We start from the raw sequence: 20,789 nt of genomic DNA, 5'->3' as shown, positions 1-20,789 counted from the left end.
GGCCGCCCTGTTTAGGATAACTCGCTCCCTCCTGAAAGGGAGGGATGCGGAGGAACCCTTACAGGGAAGAGCTGAGGAATTTGTTCAGTTTCTGTCGGACAAAGTCGCTCAGATTCAGACGGACCTGGACTCCACTTGGACAGTACCTGCCGAGATGCCGAGGGTGGGCCTTGATCGGATTTCTTGGAGCGAGTTTCAGCCTGTCACTCCTGAGGAAGTGGACAAGGCCATGGGAGCGGTGAGTGCCTCCACCTGCTTACTGGACCCGTGTCCCTCCTGGCTGGTTTCCGCCAGCAAGGAGGTTACACGAGGCTGGTTCCAGAGAATTATTAACACCTCTTTACAGGAGGGATCTTTCCCGCAGCCTCTAAAGGATGCGGTGGTGAGACCCCTCCTTAAGAAACCTTCTCTGGATCCAGCTATCCTTAAAAACTATCGTCCAGTCTCCAACCTCCCCTTTGTCGGGAAGGTTGTTGAGAAGGTGGTGGCCTTTCAACTCCGACGGTCCTTGGATGAAGCAGACTATCTAGATCCCTTTCAGTCGGGTTTCAGGCCTGGTTACTCCACCGAAACTGCTTTGGTCGCGCTGACTGATGATCTCTGGCGGGCCAGGGATAGAGGACATTCCTCTATCCTTGTGCTTCTTGACGTCTCAGCGGCCTTCGATACCATCGACCATGGTATCCTTCTGCGACGACTGGGGAAGGTGGGAGTGGGAGACACCATTTGCGGTGGTTCTCCTCTTACCTCTCAGACAGGTCTCAGTCGGTGTTGGTTGGAGGAGAGAGGTCGACCCCTAGGCCCCTTACATATAGGGTGCCACAGGGCTCAGTCCTGTCCCCCCTCCTATTTAACATCTACATGAAGCCGCTGGGGGAGATCATTCGCCAGCATGGGATTAAATACCACCAATATGCGGACGATACCCAGCTGTATCTGTCCGCCCCGTGCCAACTCAGCGAAGCAGTGGAAGTGATGTGCCAGTGCCTGGAGGCTATTAGGGTCTGGATGGAAGTAAACAAGCTGGCACTCAATCCAGACAAGACCGAGTGGCTATTGATGTTCCCTCCCAAGGATAGTCCAGACTCTCCATCTATTAGCCTGGGGGGTGAGCCCCTCAGAGCGGGCCCGCAACTTTGATTGACATTTGCAGATATATAAATACTTGTAAAGATAGAGATGTTTTCTAGATATTTTCAAAGCTTTCAGGACTCATGAATATAGAAATCATCCTGTCTATATCACACCACTGTAAACATGCAAACATAAAACATAATGGAATTTTGGAAAAATTCAGGAAAAAAATCACTTGACTTTGTACAGTTTGATCTTTTTCTCTAACCTTGTTTTTATGTTCACTTCTCTTTTGCTTTGAAGGTAATAATGGGCAGGCGAATCAAGATTCCAGTGAACTGTTCCAAGTGATCAATGTTAAAGATGGAACGGAGACATTTGAGATTCAAATGGAATTAGAAACCCATGACAGAAACCAGTCAAATGATTGGAATCAGGAGAGTTCCTCTTCCACCAATGCTCCCATGCAACGAGAGAAAAGAAGGAAAGAATATATTGGAAAAAGTGTGAAGCAAAACAAAGCTAAATTACAAGTAAAAGAACACAATTTAAGCCAAAATAAAGGAGAAGATGCTATAAGAAGACACAATGGACAAAATTACAATGGGACATTCATTCCTTCTCTTGGAAATAAGTTCCTTACATCTCAAAAAGTGTTTGACACAAAAGAGAAGACTTATAAATGTTTGGAATATGGAACATGTTTTAGAAAAAGCAGGCAACTTACTTCGCATGAAAGGATTCGCCCTAGGGAGAAGGTATACAAATGCAGAGAGTGTGGTAACAGGTTCAGAAAATGGTGTAATCTTATTTCCCATAAAAGGATCCACTCAAGAGAGAAATCATATAAATGCATGGAGTGTGGAAAGACCTTTGCTCATAGACGTAATCTTATTTGCCATAAGAGAATCCACACAGGGGAGAAGCCATATAAGTGCATGGAGTGTGGAAAGACCTTTGCTCAAAGTGGTACCCTTATTTCCCATAAGATGGTCCACACAGGGGAAAAACCATATAAATGTATGGAGTGTGGAAAGACATTTGCTCGCAGCTATGAACTTACTTCCCATAACAGAATCCACACAGGAGAGAAGCCATATAAATGTATGGAATGTGGAAAGAGCTTTGCTTATAGTAATAATCTTACTTCCCATAAGATGGTCCACACAGGGGAGAAACCATATAAATGTATGGAATGTGGAAAGAGCTTTGCTCGGAATAGTACTCTTGCTTCTCATAAATGGATCCACACAGGGGAAAAACCATATAAATGCATGAATTGTGGAAAGACATTTGCTAGCAGCTATGATCTTACTTCCCATAACAGAATCCACACAGGAGAGAAGCCATATAAATGTATGGAATGTGGAAAGACCTTTGCTCTGATCGGGTCACTCACTATCCACAAAAAGATCCACACAGGAGAGAAGCCGTATAAATGCATGGAGTGTGGAAAGGCCTTTGCTCAAAGTGGTCATCTTATTTCCCATAAGATGGTCCACACAGGGGAGAAACCATATAAATGCATGAATTGTGGAAAGACATTTTCTCGCAGCTATGATCTTACTACCCATAACAGAAGCCACACAGGAGAGAAGCCATATAAATGTATGGAATGTGGAAAGGCCTTTGCTCAAAGTACTCATCTTAATTCCCATAAGATCGTCCACACAGGGGAGAAACCATATAAATGCATGAATTGTGGAAAGACATTTTCTCGCAGCCATGAACTTACTTGCCATAACAGAATCCACACAGGAGAGAAGCCATATAAATGTATGGAGTGTGGAAAGACCTTTGCTCATAGTAGTAATCTTACTTCCCATAAGATTAAACACACAGGGGAGAAGCCGTATAAATGCATGGAGTGTGGAAAGACCTTTGGTCATAACAGTGCCCTAAGAAGTCACAAAAGGATCCACACAGGGGAGAAGCCGTATAAATGCATGAATTGTGGAAAGACATTTGCTCGCAGCTCTAGATTAACTTCTCATAAACGGATCCACACTCATGAGAAAGTATATAGCAATAGTAATTCCACTTAGAGTTATATACCACTTCAGCATATGCTCCCCAGCAATCTAGGTCCACATTTTACTCCCCTCAGAAGGATGAAAGGCTGAACCAACCATGAGGCTGTCAGTATCAAACTCCTGGCTGTGAGCAATATGCCCCACCATATCTATAGATTTTTATGTATATGCATATTGTACCTTTGTGATCCAAATGCCACAAGGTTGAATGGAACAAAATGAAATTTAGTGTGGAGGGGAAAAAATATTTTACACCTGGGCAGGAAAAACATTACATAGAACGTGACTCAACTGTGAGACCTTGGAGTCTGAATGGATAAGTCACATGTGTGCAGCTGCAGCCCAAAAAACTAATACAATCCTTGATTGTATAAACAGGCATAGAATCAAAATCACAGGAAGTATTAGTCCTGCTCTATAAAGCCTTAGTAAGATCACATGTAAAACACTGCATCCAGTTTTGGTCATCAAACTGCAAAAAAGATGTTGAGACTTTGGAAAAAGGGCAGTAGACTGATGAAAGGACCTGGAGACTAAAACACAGGAAGAACGGTTGCAGGATTTTGGTTTGGCTACTGTAGAGAAAAGAAGGATTGGGAGTGGCATGATATCAATATTCCAGTGTTTGAGAGGCTACGCACGCATGAGCACCAGAAACCGAAAGAGCAGCTGCTCGGTGTGCATGCTCGTGCGGGAAGATGATATCCAGTTTCCAGTGTGTGCATGCGCTCCAGCTACCTGGTGTCTAATTTCTGGCACACATGCATGCTGGAAGACCAGCTCGCGTGCCCAAAGACATGGAGAGGGGATCCTGGCAGTCACTTCCTAAGGGAGCAGAGCTGTCGGCCAGGACAGGCGGGCTGGGGCTTCCCTCCTTCCCTGACTGAGTGGGCTTCTTGCATGGCCCAAGCCCTGCAGCCCATGGCACCAATGTGCGTCTGCTGTCCAGAGCGCTTGGCCAGCTTGGGCGCACCCGAAAGGCAGCAGCAGTGGTGGCAGAGGGGAAACAGGAGAGAAGGTTAGATTGCATAGTCAAATATAGGGAATAAAAGATCTAAGGAACAAAGATGGGAGGAAAATTAAAAAGAAAATAAGATTAAAGGTTCGAACGCAGGTAAGAGATGATGGATAAGGGAAAATAGAGAAAAAAAATTATGAATAAATTTCAATGTGTATTAATATCAACTATACAGGTTGGATTATTATTTTAGTGTGATATCAGGATGATAATTTCATATAAATGTAAATGAATTGGGAAAATAGACTGTACTGCTAAATATGTATAAAAATATGAACAACAGTGAAAGGTTAGAACTTAACGATAGGCGATTAGGGAAATATTTATAAATATATATTAATCTAAGCATCTGTATTTATAGTAGAATTATATGGATTGAAGAATTGGAAAGAATATTAATAGAAATACCCTAAATGTATAAATGATTGTGATTGATACTAAAACTGTATTATGAGATATTGAATAATAGAAGGATGGAACTTTGATTTAACTAAGGAAATATGAAAAACAATATAGGTGGAAAACATGTCTTTGAATATTATAGCTATGTGAAAGCCGGGGGGGGGGGGGAATTAAAATAGGGATAGAAAATAGTGGGGAATAATAATTATATACAAAAGGACAAAGATGGTTCAGAAATGATAGGTGATAATAAAAGGCATGTATAAATAATATAAAATAATGGAAATGAAAGGTAATGTTTAGGAATAATAACACTTTGTTTATGTGTACTGAAATGCATGTTACTCAGTTACCACACCATTCTTGCCTTGATATGTATAAAGAATATAGAAAATAAAAATTTGATTGAAAAAAAAAGAAATGGGAAAGGGAGGGGGGAGGAAATAGACCGGCTATCAATCAAAACAAAAAGGTTTCCTGTAGGAACCAAGGTCATCTTGACAGATGGCAGAGGAGTGGCAGCTACCTTCATTGGACGAGGTGATTGGTGACACCTGGGGAGGAAATATTTGCTCTCTTAATTAAGGGGAAACTGCAGCCCCTTCTTTTCAACCCCAAGGGGCTTAACAATCAACAAGTCTCTCTACCCCCCCCCCCTCCATATCTCTCTGTGTCTCTTTCTTTCTCCTTTCCACTATTTAAGCCCCTCAAGACTTTTAGGAAAGGAAAGAAAAGTTTGGTAGAAGAGCAAATGGGGATGAGGAAGAGGCCTCCGCACAGCCCAGTTTTGGCCTCCTCTGCCGGCTAAAATTGGGCTGTGCGGAGGGTCGAGTGGGCCTCTGTGCAGTTCATTTTTGGCCTCCCTGGGCCTTCAGAAGGTGGGTGAATGCCAGCGGGTGAGTGGGGCAATGGTGGGGCTGCCTTGTTGTCCCGCACGGGTCAGATTAATGGTTTCAGTGGGCTGTATCCAGCATGCGGGCCATAAGGAGAACGGGGTTATAGGTTGAGTTAGAAAGTGTACCACATAGGCTCTTTGTCCTAATTTTGTGATCTTTCCTCATGTGACCCATCTCTGGACTCTCAGTCTTATCAATATCTTTTTTTAGTGAGGTCTGCAGAACTGCTCACCGTATTCCAAATGATATCTGACTAAAGCCCTACATAGTATGTTAGTTCCTTCTTTTTCTTGATGGTGATACATCTGGTCAGGCAACCCAATAATTTATTAAGTAGCCATTCAAAGGTACAATGGCAAGGAATGATGGTTGTGACTGCTTCCTTTCTTTACAATACAATACAATAGCAGAGTTGGAAGGGACCTTGGAGGTCTTCTAGTCCAAACCCCTGCCTAGGCAGGAAGACCTATACCCTTTCAGACAAATGGCTATCTAACATCTTCTTAACGACTTCTACTGTTGGGGCATTCACAACTTCTGGAGGCAAGTTCTGTTCCGCTGATCAATTGTTCTAACTGTCAGGAAATTTCTCCTCAGTGTTATAGGGACATGCAGGCAGGGAGGCAAAGCCTCATCACTGCCATCATGAAAAGAAAAAAAATGTAAAAGGAAAAAGGCAAGAGCTGGGGTCAGGCTGAGCTAGTTGCTGCCAGAGTCACCGTGGATAACTGCTTAACTGTTTAAAAAAAACTGCCAAAAAGCGCCCTCTACAGGAGGAGGCAGGAGAACCTCATCTATTCTGACTAGGCGTTTTATGATCACTCGAGCAGAGTTAAAAGCCTAAAAATTCCTGACGTAGGTGAGGCACGTCGTTCTCCTGCCTTCTCTGGTAATTTTGAATTTCTTCTAGATTTGTTTCTTCTTTTGGGATTAGCGATATTATTGCTTCTGTCCATGATTCGGTTATCTTGGCTTTTTCCTAAAACTTCATTAAACATTTCCACTCCTAGTTCTTCAAATATTATTTTGTTATATTTGTATAACTCCACTGGTATTTCGTCTGGTCCTGGGGTTTTATTATTTTTCTGGTTTTTCAGGACTAGTTCCACTTCGGCTAACATTATTCGCCTGTTTATCACCTCCCTTTTTTCTTTTGAGATTGGTGTTATCTTTTCTGCGTTTAAATAATGTTTTATTTTGATTTCCTCCATACTATCTTGCGCGTATAGTTTTGCGAAGTATTTATGATATTGGAACACTGCTATCATGTCTCCCCTAGTCCTTCTTTCTATTAAACTAGACACACCCATTTCCTGCAACCATTCTTCATATGTTTTAATCTCCAGTCCCGTAATCATCTTTATTGCTCTTCTCTGCACTCTTTCTAGGCTCTCCACATCTTTTCTACATCGTGGCAACCAAAACTGGATGCCGTATTCCAAGTGTGGCCTTCCCAAGGACTTATAAAGTGGTATTAACCCTTCACGTGATCTTTGTCAAGAATCATAAGGTACAACACATAATGATAGTCATAGAGTACAAATAAGCAATCAGGAAACTATCAATATATTGATTTATATCAATATTCCTTCCTTCCTTTAATTCTTTGTTCCCTCCCTCCTTCCTTCATTCCTTCTCCCAAATTAGGCATCTCCCAGAGAATCAGAATGTCAGGCCTGCAGCATTTCTTTTTGGATTTTTGGCCTGCCACACTTTCTATTATTCTACTATGTCTTTTCTATTATGGTAAAATGGGAGGGGAGATTGTACAGAGTTAGATGCTATGTAGCCAAAATAAAATTCTTTCTAGAAAGCCAAGGTCGTCCTTTGTCTCTGCACCTCTGCACCTGACCGGAGCGGGATGGATGGAAATGCCAGCGTGGCAGAGGAACATTGGACCATGTGATGGACTTGTGGGTGTGGGGATAAGATCATGAACTTTCAACTGGGTGGAAGCCCAGGAAGCTTTTAGATTCGGGTTTCCACAAATGTACCAACATGTCTGTTTTATTAAATTGGAACTTTGATGAAAGTTATGTCTTGAACTCTGATTTAATTCTAGATGATATTTGGAACGCTGATACAGAATGAAAAACAGCAGGGAAAGAAGCACCTCCCTTCCCTCATGATGGCTGTTTGTCTTCCCCCACACCTGCTATCAAAGTGGATCTTGGGTGCTGCGCCCAATAGAGAAAGGAGAAAAGGAGAAGCCAGCATGACGGAAAGATTAACAGCAGGGAAGGAAGAAAAGCAACTTCCTTCCCTCACACTGGCTGTTTCCCCCCCCCCCTTTTCCCCATTGCAGTACCAGGCCATAAAGCTTGCTCCACTCACCACTGCCCAGACCCTTACTCCCCCCAAGTATTTGCCTACCTGATTTCTGAGCGCTTTTTTCCATTGCCGTTTTGTGCAGGGAAACAAGTTTCTGAGATTTAAAAAATCCCCTTTAATCAACCAATTCCAACTTCACGAGATCTTTTTCTTTCGCGAGAAGTTGGAATCGATTGAAGTTTCTTTTTAAGGCCCACAAAATTTTTTTTCCTTGCACAAAAGGGTGAGAAATGCAACAGAGAAAATGCTGTGAAGGTGGAAATCAGGTAGGCAAATAAATGCTTTGGGGAAGCAAGATGTCAGCATTCCAAGTATCATGTAGAATTAAATCAGAGTCCAAGGCAAAATGATCCTTAAAGTTCCAATTTAATAAATCAGACATCTTAGCACATCTGTGGAATCCCAATTCTAAAGAACTTCCTGGGATTCCACCCAGTTAAAAGTTCATGATGTTGTCCCCACACCCACAAATCCATCACATGGTCCAATCGTCTTCTTCCATGCTGGCATCTCCACCCAGCTGCTTCCGGTCAGGTGCAAAGGTGTGGAGACAAAAGATGACCTTGGTCTTCTAGAAAAGAATGACAACAACACATTCCACAATCCTATTCCTTTCTATTCCCCCCTCCCAACTACTATACTAATGAAACAGCATAATGAAATAAGAGAAAGTGTGGCAGGCCAAAGATCCTAAAAGGGATATAATTGCCGGACACAAGGACCTGGATGGTGGTGGGTGGGACAAGCTCTTCTGCCCATGAAAACCTCGTCTTTGACAGCTGATACCAAAAGCAGAGCAAGAGCCATTCTTCTGGGTTCCCTGCCAACCTGGGCAGGGTCTTGAACTTTCAACTGGGTGGGGGAAACCTGGAAGCTTTCAGATTCAGCTTTCCCCAGATGTGCCAACATAGCATCTCTAATAAAATGGAACTTTAAGGATTTTCAAGCCTCGGACTCTTATTTTGTTGGAGACGTTATTTGGAACCCTGACATTAACCCAAATCTGCTTTAAACTCTAACCAGCTTCCTGAAGCATTGGGGCGCTGTCCAGGGTCCTGAGCCCCAAATTCCAACCTGGCAATAGGCGATGAGAAGACTTGGGGAAGATCGAGGAAGACAAGGCAGCCATGGAGGGAGTCACAGGGGCTGGTCCACCAATTCATGATGAGACCATCTACTCCCCTTCCCAAGCCATGGTGGAGGCAGAGATGGCCATCGCAGCAAGCTGTGTGACTGGATTCAACCTTATGGGGCGATGCTTTGGGGGCATTGCTGCCACAGGAGATGCTAACCGGGATGGTGCCACAGAGCCAGCACGCAGGGTAGGGCAGAGCGGAGAAGCCCCAAGCCCTTGGTTGGGACCCTATGGGGCCAGCAAAATGCAGGCACCCCTGTGAATGGAATTTCCTGCTATCGTCTCACAGCCAGTCCTTGGCAGGCCTCCCTGATCAGTTCGGCCAACTCAACATGAGCAGTTTGGATCAATCCTCAGGGACTGGGCAGCCCAGGTGTGTTCTGCCTCAGCCAAAGTTCATTTTCCTGGCAGTAGCAGCAGTGGCACCTCCAAGCGCAGTGTCTATCTTCTACTCAGCGAGGAGCAGACTGGGCCACAATCCACACATTGGGCCTGATCCACCAAAGGGACACCCCTCACCAGCATTGAGATGGCCCAGCAGGCCAGCCCAGTGCTACAAGTACCACAAATGGGACGGTTTGGTTGTGGGAGTCTGCCCCAGCAATCAGTCCCCATGCTGCCTCCAGCCGGCCAAATCCCACCCAGGTAGTCATTCTAACCAGGCCAGTGGACACCAGCTCTGGGTCCAAATCCTGGGCCTATGCTGCAGCAAATGCAGTTCCAGCCACCGATCATGGCCCCGCAGCCGATAATGATCCAACTGGTCAGGCCCCAAATGCAATTCCAGTTGCTGACAATAATCCCGCAGCAGGCCCAACCCCAGCCAGTGGTAGAAGTCCAGCCACAGGCCATGGATCCACTGCTAGCACCAGCCCAACAGCCAATGCAAGGGCAGCCCCTGCTTGTAGTCCCACCAACGGCCAGCTCAACAGCCTGGGCAGAGCAACAGCCCAGTCTACAACTGTCCCCACCAGTCATTCCCCCTCCTTGATTCAGAGCCACCTTTGAAGGAAGCTCGGGAACCTAGCATACTTCCTCAACCAAGTATCACTATGGCCATCAATATCCAACTGATCAGGAATTGATCTCAGCGATCACAGATGGCATGAACAAGGGAGAGGCGGCAGAGTAGATAGCTGAATTACATGACGAGGAAGCCCCTGAACTAGACGGTGTGGAAGATATGGCCCATGAAGTTGAAGCTGAGAGCCAAATGAAAGCGCTGAAGCAAGTGGGTCATCCACCCAAAGAGTTGATATGGGAGTTCCAGAGACTGGCCGGCAAGCTGAGTGATTGGCCGGAACGGCTCCTTGTCCACCCATTTCAAGGAAGCTCTTGATCCAGACCTCTGGCAAACCTGTGGCATTAGGGGGGGTTTCCTTCTTTTCCTCTTTCTTTCTTACACTTTCACTCTTTTTCTTTCCTGAACCTTTTCTTTTTTCCCCCCAAATCTGTTTATTTGTTTATCTCTTAGCTTTGTATTTTTTAATGTAGGAAGGATCAAATACTCAGCCGTTATAATTCTACACTCATTTACAGAAATCGTATCAAAATTTAGAATGAAATCCACTGGCAGTTCTCTAACCAAAAAGTTTTTGTCGATGGCAGAGAATATTTGTAGCTCAGGGATGAACTGTTGAGGGTGCTCTCTGAGCTTGATGGTTTTCTTGCAGATGTTTCATTGCCAAATTGGTAACATCAGCAGCACTAGGAGGGAATGGAGTTTGCTCTTATTTTCATATACTAGTGGCTTACATGCCAGGGTTCATCAGTTGCTTCACAGTGTTTTGATTGGTGCCAGGTTTCTACAGACTCATGAAGAAAATGGCTATTCTGGACCCCTCCCGCAAATGTTCTTTAAAAGAGTTTCCCAGCATTCCTTCAGGAACCTGCAACATGCAAACTGTGGTTACTAATCCTAAAATGAATCCTCTTTACCTGGAGCTTCAAAATTTGCTGTTTATTAGGAAATAAGTGTACACCTGACTTTTGGAATACCGTATTTTTTGGACTATAAGACGCTCCAGAGCATAAGATGCGCATTAGCTTTAGAGGTGGAAAACAAGAAAAAAAAACCTCCCTCTGCCTTCCAGCATCCATCGGTATTCATCTGGCTAGTGTCCTTGCAGCAAACAGCAAGGTCAGCTTCAGCACATTATCGCAGCCACAGCATGTGGCTCGTCAGCAGCTGATTGGCGGTTGGATCGGCCTCCCAAAAATACAGCTGTTCTAGACGGAGGGGTTAACCTCTGCCCATTCGCCACTGCTGATCACCTCCGCCAACATTCCGCACCTAGAAGAGCTGATTGGCAGTATTCCAGGAGGCTGATTCAACTGCCAATCAGCTGCTCAGCAGCAAAGTCTCCAGTGTTCCCTCGCTCCCACCACAATGTTTGGTCTATAAGACCACAGAGATTTCGACCCACTTTTTTTCAGGAGGGGGGGGGGAAGCAGTGTCTTATAGTCCAAAAAATACGGTATTTCTTCATAACCAAACAAGAGAGAATTTTCTGTGCAGTTCACACTCCTTGCTTGCTGGATCTGTATGTCACAAAGCCAAGCCCACATTTTGTAATTAACAAAATTACAGAGGTGCAGAGTGCTCCAGGAAGCTGAGTGCCGTCACCCCCTGGCCATGCCCCTGGCCACACCCACCCACCCAACCTCTCCTCTCCTCACCCCTCCCCTCCCAGCCCCTCCTTGCCTTGCCTTATTTAATGCTTAATGTCAGTATTCCAAGAGGTGCATCCATACAAATTAGAACTCAGAAGCAGGCAAGTTCCTCAAAAAACAGTTTTATTGGATACATCAAATTGGCACAACTGGTGGAAGCCGACTCTAAAAGTTTTCTTGGCTTTCACCTAATTAACCCTATCACCCTTTCACCCAAGTCACTGGTCACATTGTCTGATCCAAGAGCTGGCCGGTTGCTTGGTAAATTCCTTCCTCCTCTGGCCAGCTACCTGTGAGAATGTCCTTGGGTTCCCGCAGGAAAGCTCGGTTATTTTGACTACAAAATCCCATCTATTTCCCCGCCCTCCCTCTGTTCTGTGTCAACCCTGAAGCCTCCAAATTGACCTCAGCTATGTTCACTTCAGAGTTGACACTTAAATAAGAGCAATAAAAGAAGTACAGAAAACTAGATTTTGCTATAAGAGTTTTAAAAGATTAATGAAAAACTATTATATAATACCTGGCAAAAACTACTAAAACTGTTACGTAAGGTGATTTATCCTTAACCAACTTTTCACTGTAGGAGTAGGACCCCACTACTTTTAGACGTAGGCCGATTAGACTAATAGTCATTATGTTTGATATATAAGAAACAGTTAGGTAACTTCTCTGAACATATCATGTTCATGTTTGAAAAACCCGCTTCTGCTGAACTTATAGCAATTGTTCTAACAATATTTTTAGCTCTTTGAATGCTTTCAGGACTTGCATAGTTCTGGGAATTTTTAAACAATTTTTCCACAAAATCTCAATAATTATAAATATCAATTTGGTAGTTAAAACATCGTTAAATATGAGCAATTGTTCTTCACCTGCTTCCCATGGAACGATTACTTCTTCAATATTCCAGTAATCTGGCTCCAAAAATTTGAGAAATTGTAATTTATCCCTGTCTTGAAATTAGCTACAATCGGTTTTTAAATGTTCACAATCCATTAGTCTTTTCTTCAAATTCGTTACGATGATTTCTAAAAATCTTCCCTGAGGAAGCCCAACAAGTTGATGATTTTTTTTTACAGGGGTTGAAGGTTTTTGAAGTAATTAATTCATCAACTTTCTTTCGCTAGGAAATTCTTTAATAGATATAATGGATTTTAAGAGAGCTAATTTCAATAAACTTAAGAGTACTTGGGAAGGATTCCATGGATGAGAATCCTCAAGGGGTTTGGTTTGGTTTTATTGGACTTATATGGGAATAAGAAGCTCAAGAAGTTTGGGAAATTTAAAAAAATAAAATTATAAAAGCCCAGTCTAGAACAATACCAACAAAGAAGAAAAATAACAGCTCTCAAAAGAAACCAGCATGGCTGCATAAAGAACTCTCTGACAAACTGAAAGACAAAAAGGATAAATATAAAAAGTGGAAAAGGGGGCACATAACTGGCAGAATATCAGCAAATAGAAAAGATGAAGTGAGGAGAGCTAAGTCACACAATGAAGAAAGGCTTGTGACAAAAGTAAAAAATAACAAAAAAAGCTTCTTCCAACGTGTTAAAAACAAGAAAAAAGTCAAGGAAACAATTGGTCCATTGCTGGGAGAAAGCGGCAAGAAGGTGACAAGCAACAGGGAGAAAGCAGAACTATTTAACTCATGTTTTGCATCTTTCTTTACACAAAGGGAAAAAACAGTCCAACCTATTAAAAACAGCACCACAAAAATCAGATTAGGAACACAAGTTAAAATAGGGAAGAAAATGGTAAATGAGCATCTGTCTACCCAAACGAGTTCAAATCACCAGGACCTGATGGATTATACCCCAGGGTTCTGAAGGAACTGGCAGATGAGATCTCAGAACCACTGAACTGTATCTTTCAGAGGTTCTGGAGAACCGGGGAACTGCCAGAGGACTGGAAGAGAGCTGATGTGTTTCCCATCTCCAAAATGAGGAAAAAATACATCCAGGAAACTACAGACCTATCAGCCTGACCTCAATGCCAGGGAAGATTCTGGAGAAGATAATCAAGCAACGAATCAGTGAACACCTAGAAGTAAACAAAGTAATAACCAAAAGCCAACATGAGTTTGCCAAAAACAGATGATGCCAGACTAATCTTATTGCATTCTTTGACAAAGTGACAAAATTAGTGGACCAGAGGAATGCTGTCAATATAATTTACATGCACTTCAATAAGGCATTTGATAAAGTAGACCATAAGCTAAAATGTGGGTTAGACAGCATCACCACCAGATGGATTCATAACTGGCACCATCAAATCCTATTAAATTTTGCTTCAGATAGTTCTCAATAAGCCCAACTTTACTTAAACTTTCCATAATTGAAGAACATATTGTCTCTGCGTCTTGTTTTTCCAGTTCAACAAACTCAAGGAAAATAGTTGGTGATGCAACTGAATCCTCAACTTTTAAGAGAAGTATAAGAACTGGTTTGCAAGATATTGTTGAGGCTTCGTCAATAATCAAACATTTTATTTTCAATAATTTTAGTAAATAATTGTTTTTTAATTTCATTTGCAATGAAATCAACTATTTTCACTGCAGTTTTACATGAATGTAATCCTATTCCCATAGCTAATCCATCTAATCCAGCCCATCTTCTATGTCTGAAAATGGTTTACATTGTGCCAGGCTGTAAATATTTTGCTACTGAAGCCTCCTCACGTTGTTTTATGTTCGCTTTACAAATATTATGAGCTTTTGATGAAAAATGTTCTTTCATTTTTTTCCTTAGAGAAGCTTGTTTTACCTCTCTATTTCTCCCTGATGCCTCAATCTGAAAGTATTTCCATTCTTTTGACACATGAATACTTTTCATTTTTAGGAAGTCATGTTTTGCACAATACTTGCAACCTAACTTTTTGTTAGAAATTACCAGTCCGTCATATTTTCCTCTGAAACTGTTATATTGTTGCAGTGTCCAGCATTCAGGTAGACTGGTTTCAATTTTGGAGGTATCGTTATTTATTTCGATATCCGACGGGCTGCTTTCTCCAAGTTGGAGTGGTTGGCGTGGTGGTGCTTGTGACTGTTTTATATCATCCAAAGCCATTTCTGCTACAACTGATTCCCATCTTGGTTTCTTACTGATCCTTACTGAAAAATTCTGTGGCCTTTTCATCCGGTTAAGGTCAACTGTAAAAAAAAAAAAAAAGATTTAGTTTGGACTCGATTGTGGTTGTAAGTTGAGCACTATGGGTAACCATGTACATGTGAGATAACATCAAAAACTAGGCGAGTGGCCAAGGCAGGCAAGGCGAGAAAAGGAGTGGCTGGGAAGGGTGGGGTGGGGCCAGCCAGTGGTGGGATCAGCCAGTTCGCTGAACTGCACAAAAAGGTAACTACCGGTTGTGGCCCAGCAGGAGCTGTTGGAGCTGCCACCAGATCCGACAGCGAGGGGCCCTATGAGTCGGCTCTGGAGGATGTGAAGGACCCTGGACAGGGTTCTGACTCCGAGCAGGGCACAGAGAGGCTGGTTGGTCACCATGAGGCACCTGAGCCATGGACCAGTGGGGGGAGACAAGGGAGAGTGAGCCGGAGAGTGAGTTGTTCCTGGATGCATGCCATCAAAGAGCTACTAGGCGTCAGGAACAATTACAGGAGGTAATTGTGCTCAGCTGGTGGTCATTAGGCTCCTCTCCAGACTATAAAAAGCTACCTGTGCACACGCCCCTCTTTGCAGAAGTCAACACATGTTGGATAACATTGTTATGAGCTTGGCAGGCTGGATTGCTGCCAAGCCTTATCTGCGTTTATTGCTGCCCAAGCTTGTCTGTGCTGGATTGCTGTCAAGGACATGTTTGTCTGTTAATTAAATACTGTAATTTATCTCTGGCTCGGAGTGTGCTCTGGTGTGGAACGAGGGGGGGTCAGAACACTACCGGTTCTACTGAACTGGTACGAACTGGCTGAATCCCACCATTGAGTCCACAACCACATAGTTATAAAACGCCTAAAATCACTGGTCCCTTCATTCTAAATCACAAATGGCAGCATTTCAATGAAGAAGAACATTTGTAGTTGAGACTTATATACCACCTCATAGTACTTTACTGCCCTCTCTAAGCAGGTCCCAGAGTCTGCATATTGCCCCCAACAATCTGGGTATTCATTCTACCAAACTCAGAAGAATGGAAGGCTGAGACAACCTTGAACTGGTGAGGATCAAACTCCTGACAGTGAGCTGAATTGGCCTGCAATACTGCATCCTAACCACTGTGCAAAAGAGAGCTGGACTTTCTTGAAAGAACTTCATGCATCTTAGGAGCACCGTCCCTTACCTGGCGAGATGCCCAAACTTCGACTTTCCTGGGAGTTCTTCCAAATAAGCCGATCCTGGGAAAGATTTAAGGGCTTGCTCCTTTCATCCAGATGTTGAGGAATGGCCCCCGAGAGAGGCCTTTGGACCTGATGAGAAAGATGGGGAAATAGAGAGACCATCAGAAGAAATAAATTATTATTCTTTGCTCTTAGTTTGTGGGGTGGAAAATATCAAAGGATCAATTGTTTCAAATATGTTCTCTACAGAAGACACAACTGGAAATCTTCAAAAGAAAAGCCCTTGGGTTAATAATGCCCCAAAGTTAAAAACATCAACATATATCAATGTCCCAAAGATGCTTTTTCTGAAAGACAACCAGACTTTTTTTGGGGGGTTGCCTTTGAAAATGTCTCGCTTGCCATCTAAGAAGCTTCTTCAGTTCTTCAGAAGCTTCTTGGATGAGAAACGAAATGGTGACCTAGATGATTGAGAATCTCCATAGATGACATATATTAAGACGCATGTAAGACCCTCTTTGAGCTCTGAAGATGAAGACCTCTCACCTGAAGCTCGACCTGCTCCTTCGGCTCCTCCACTTGGCTCAGGAGGAAGCCCTCAGCCATGTCCAGCGCCTCAGAGCTGGTCTCTGCTCCACACTCCCGCACCCAGCTCTCCATCTCTGGGGGCAGAAGAGCCAGGAACTGCTCCAGAACCACCAGGTCCAGCATCTCTGCCTTTGTATGTCTTTCTGGCTTCAACCACTGATGGCAAAGACGATGGAGTTGGCTGAAGAGTCCCCGGGGACCCCCGGCCTCCTGGTAAGACACCTTCCTGAAGTTTTTACGCTGGATCTCCGAGCTGATAAAGTCTTCGGCTGGGTCCTTCGGCTCAGTTTTTATCCTGATCTGCCCAAACGGAGCAACAGGAGGGCTTTGTCCAGCTTCTGCATCTAATGGGTGTTGTCTCTCCATTTCTTTCCTCTATTATCTAATCCAAGTGCAAAAAGATGCCAACAGCTCTTCGGATCTCCAAGACTGAGGATGTGAAACGGGCCAATGGACTTAAATTGCACGAAGAGCCCTGGAGAAATCTCGGTGCGCAATCTGGCCTTCCTCACTTATGAGATAGTTTGATCCACAAACAACTTCCACCTGCGAGTTTGAAAAGAAAACAAGATTTCAGAATCAATGTTGTATTTTCAGCTGTTTTACACCTCTTTTTTCGTTTCCGGGTGGGCCTAGGCCAGAGCAGAGAAAGCAAGTGGGCCTCCCTTGATAGGAGAGGTAGAAGGAAACCCGCAATAATCCAGAATATAGAAGGTAAAAAATTAGGGGAATTTCTCCCCCCCCCCCCCTCACAGCCCACCCGACTTCCCTCTTTGCTTCTTCAGGGAACGGATCTCGTTCACGGCTCTCTCCAAGCAATTAACTCTTAATTCTGGAAAGCCACACGCAGCAATTGGTCGCTTGAGTTCAACGTTGGAATGAAGCAAACTTTGAATCTCAGGCGAAACACTTGTAGGCACTTTCAGTTCCCCCCCTTTAAGTGTTTGATATCCATCCTCCCTCGTCTTTCGTTTTCCCAGATGGGGTGGCTTTGTGGCATCCACAAAGTTTGGAAATTCCTGGCTGGTTGAGTCCTTCTGACAGAAATGCCCCTTTCAAGGGACACAACAAGGGTTAGGGTTTACGCAACATGCCCAAACCATATGAAGGGACACAGACGTCTGTGCTCACATTCAATGCTCCAAACATACTGCCAGCTTAATGGGATGTGGAGTCCTTGGTGTTCTCTGAGCTTGGCTGCTTTCTTGCTGATTGTCCATTACCCAACTAGATAAGATCAATCATGCTAATGGGGACTCCCTGGTCTCCAGAAATACCTGTGTGGCTCCCCCAATCCAGCATCTCCTCCCCCGCCATTACCATTCAGGGGATTTCTCAGAAAATGGGGAGGGAGGAGATGGAGCTCCCCCCCCCCGTCCTGCTTGTATTTTGTAATACAGTGGAGTGGAATCCAGCTTTGGTGGAGTCCTTCCCTCCCTCCCCACTCCCATTCAGGGGCTCCCCCCCCAGGAAATGGGAAGGGGGGAGATGGAAGGCTCCCCCAGATCCTGTCCTCCTTCCTGGGGATGATGCTGTTTCTTCCATGGAGGGGGGGGGAAGCAACACAATTGGTTCTGAAACTGTATATCCCCCGCCCACGGCACATGCATGCAAAGGGACGGCAGAGGAACATGGGGCCAGGGCCTTTCCCCAACCCTTGCTAGGAATCCAAGGACTTGGTGAGACCTCCTTGCAAAACCTAGCAGGAGGTCTCTCCCCCCCACCCACCAGGAAGAACTTCCCCACACCCCAGGAAGTGGAGGCAAAAGTCCTAGAGAGGCAAGAAATTAATCTCCAAGCTGAATAAGGAAATTCTGCCAGCAACAAACACAGGATTAAACATCACCAAAAAAAAACCCCGAGTTTTAGACCAAAACTCAGAAAGGGTGTATACTAACACACGTTTGAATGTCAATCTTTTTAGCTAGCTGAGAAGCCCTGCTGAATGTCGTTCCCTTCCTTCCTTCTTTCAAAGTGCTTCCTCCCAACACTGGTAAGACTTGCTCTGCATGCCCCCCCCTCCCGGGCACGCGTGCGTGCGCGCGCACACACACACACCTTTTTTGGGACTGGCCCTCCCCCCCCCCCCCGATCACATGGGGTGACTGTCCTGCCCACCTTTCCGGAAACCGTCTGCCTTCTGAGCCCTTCCTGGCAAAGGGGCTGCCGGAGGGCAGGTTTTAGCCCAGCCCGCCGCAAATAGCAGAAATACCTTTGCGACTCCCCCCACCCCACTTCAATACACCATTTGTGGGGTGTGGGGCAGAGAGGAGTCCTGCTTGTATTTTGCAATGCAAGTCTTCCCTTCCCCCCCCCCTTCCTCCCACTCTGGGGCTTTCTCATGGAAATGGGGAGGGGGAGATGGAGGCCTCCCACACATCCTCTCCTCCTTCCTGGGGATGAGGCTGTGTTTTTTCCAGGGAAGGGAAGGGGAAGCAACAGGGCTGGTCTGAAACCCTGTTCCCCACCACCCCAAACCCACCCTCCAGCTGGTACGTGCATGCAAGGGGAGGGCAGGGGAACATGGGGCCAGGGCCTTCCCCGCCCCTTGCTAGCAATCCAAGGACTGGGTGAGACCCCCCCCCTTGCAGATCTCCCCCCCCCACTGACCAGAAAGTGGAGGCCACGTCCTAGAGAGGCCAGGGATGAACCTCCTTCCTTCCAAACGAAGCTAAGGAAATCCTCCCAGCAATAAACACAGGATTCAGCGTCACCCCCCCCCCAAAAAAAACCAGTTTTACCTGCATGCAAAGGGGAGGGCAGGGGAACATGGGGCCAGGGCCTTCCCCCGCCCCTTGCTAGCAATCCAAGGACTGGGTGAGAACCCCCCCACCCTTGCAGATCTCCTCCCTCCCCCCCCCACTGACCAGAAAGTGGGGGCCAAAGTCCTAGAGAGGCCAGGGATGAACCTCCTTCCTTCCAAACGAAGCTGACTAAGGAAATCCTCCCAGCAATAACCAGTTTAACCTGCATGCGAAGGGGAGGGCAGGGGAACATGGGGCCAGGGCCTTCCCCACCCCCAGCAGGAATTCCAAAGCCTGGGTGAGGATTTTGCAAGGGCCCCTTGCAAGTCCCAGCACGAGCTCACCCCCCACCCCACCCCCACCGCTCACCAGGCAGCGCCTATTTCCCTGCAAGGCTTCCCTGCAAGTTGTGGCGGAAGAGCCCACGAAGGGGAGGGAGGGGCCAAGTCCTAGAGAGGCCACCTTTCCCGTGACATCACCCACCCCGCTGGAAAAAAAAAATCCCCAAAGTTTGAAGCCCCCACCCCCACCCCCCAAAAAACAGGCACACAACCCAACCGGTCAGAAGTTCCCGCGCATGCTCGATTTCTTCCTTAAGGCCATCACTCCCGCTTTGGGCTTCTTCTTTCCCCCACCCCACCCCACCCCACCCCCAGAACGCGCGCCCCCTGGCGGCTTCTGTGCCTCCTCGCAAAAGGGGAGGAAGACGACGGTGGTTTGTTTGTTTTTTTGCAGGAAGGATGACGGGGAAAAGGCAGAGCGGGCGGGCGCGTCCAACCAGAAACACCCCCTCCCTTTTTTTTTTGTTTTAAAGGAGACGCGAACTGCTCAGGGGCCGAAAAGAGAGGCGGGCGGGCGGGGGGCTGCTCTGCCCTTTCTTCTTTCACTTTCCAATGGCTTTTCCCCTCTTTTTGAATTGCTTTCACTTTGTTAAGGCTGGAGGTGGGTCGCTTCCTCGCGTCGCCCTCCTGGCTTCATCCAAGGGCAGGGAGGGCGTCTTAGGGAGCCACCCCAGGGATACCAGCCTCTCCCCCGCCCCCACTTCCCCAAGGAGAGCTGATGGTCCCCTCCCAGCTCTTCTCCCCACCCCACCCACTTCATGAGCTCGATCCTTACCGGGGGTCTCCGTCGCTTCCAGAGATCCGGACCAGTATCCTCACCAGCAGTAACAGGGAGAGCCCGTGGGTCTGGATTGGGGGGGGGGAGGAGTTTTCTTAGAACATAGGAATGGGGAGGGGCCAGACAAGCGGAAGGACCAATGAGAATTCTCCCTTCTGCAGCGTCATCGGTTTGTGGGCAGGGTCTCCCTTGTCTTCACCCATTGGAGGAGAGTTGTGGGGGGGGATCCCTTCAGTTTTTTTGGGGGGGGGGCAGCTCAAGGATGGGTCGGTGGGTTCATGACAGCCCCGGAGGAGAGTGTGGACTTCTTCCTGCCGTCCCCCCCCCACCTCCCACCCAGAACCTATCTGAAGATGGGGGCTGCAATGCAGGAACAAAGTGGAGGCACAGCCCCTGAGGACTTGGGGGGGGGGTCTCTGGGTCGGTTGACTGGGGAGTCCTTCTCCCCCCCCCACTCCCGAAAGCTTCTGCCTTTTGAGCCC

General features: G+C 45.9%; 2 protein-coding genes and 1 pseudogene across 4 annotated transcripts in view; 1 reads left to right on the top strand and 2 right to left on the bottom strand.

Moving 5' to 3' along the window:
* LOC148047320 (uncharacterized) overlaps positions 1–4,679 on the top strand; it is a 31,131-nt gene extending 26,452 nt beyond the window's left edge. For 2 of the 3 annotated variants that reach the window (XM_087711408.1, XM_087711409.1), the window contains exon 6: positions 1,378–4,679. In XM_087711408.1, coding sequence (XP_087567534.1) covers positions 1,378–3,119 — 1,742 coding nt within the window. In that variant the 3' untranslated portion in view covers positions 3,120–4,679. The remainder of the gene's footprint in view (positions 1–1,377) is intronic. The other variant, XM_087711410.1, reaches the window with a different exon arrangement.
* Positions 4,680–11,668: 6,989 nt separating this feature from the next.
* Positions 11,669–13,641, bottom strand: LOC148047319 (E3 SUMO-protein ligase KIAA1586-like; annotated as a pseudogene).
* Positions 11,669–19,077, bottom strand: LOC106556025 (uncharacterized). Its single transcript, XM_087711520.1, is given in 7 exon segments — positions 11,669–14,048; positions 14,050–14,164; positions 14,167–14,219; positions 14,221–14,713; positions 15,859–15,985; positions 16,403–16,990; positions 19,055–19,077. Coding segments are annotated over 6 exon segments (1,443 nt in total). The 5' UTR covers positions 16,811–16,990; positions 19,055–19,077; the 3' UTR covers positions 11,669–13,801.
* Positions 19,078–20,789: the final 1,712 nt, after the last annotated feature.

The sequence above is a fragment of the Thamnophis sirtalis genome, unplaced genomic scaffold (assembly GCF_051295495.1).
Source record: "Thamnophis sirtalis isolate CommonGarterSnake01/CBP01778 unplaced genomic scaffold, rThaSir2_p1.2 scaffold_3, whole genome shotgun sequence".
NCBI classification, from domain to species: domain Eukaryota; kingdom Metazoa; phylum Chordata; class Lepidosauria; order Squamata; family Natricidae; genus Thamnophis; species Thamnophis sirtalis.
Note: the sequence above shows the minus strand (reverse complement) of the source record. Positions and strands in the feature narration are given on the sequence as shown.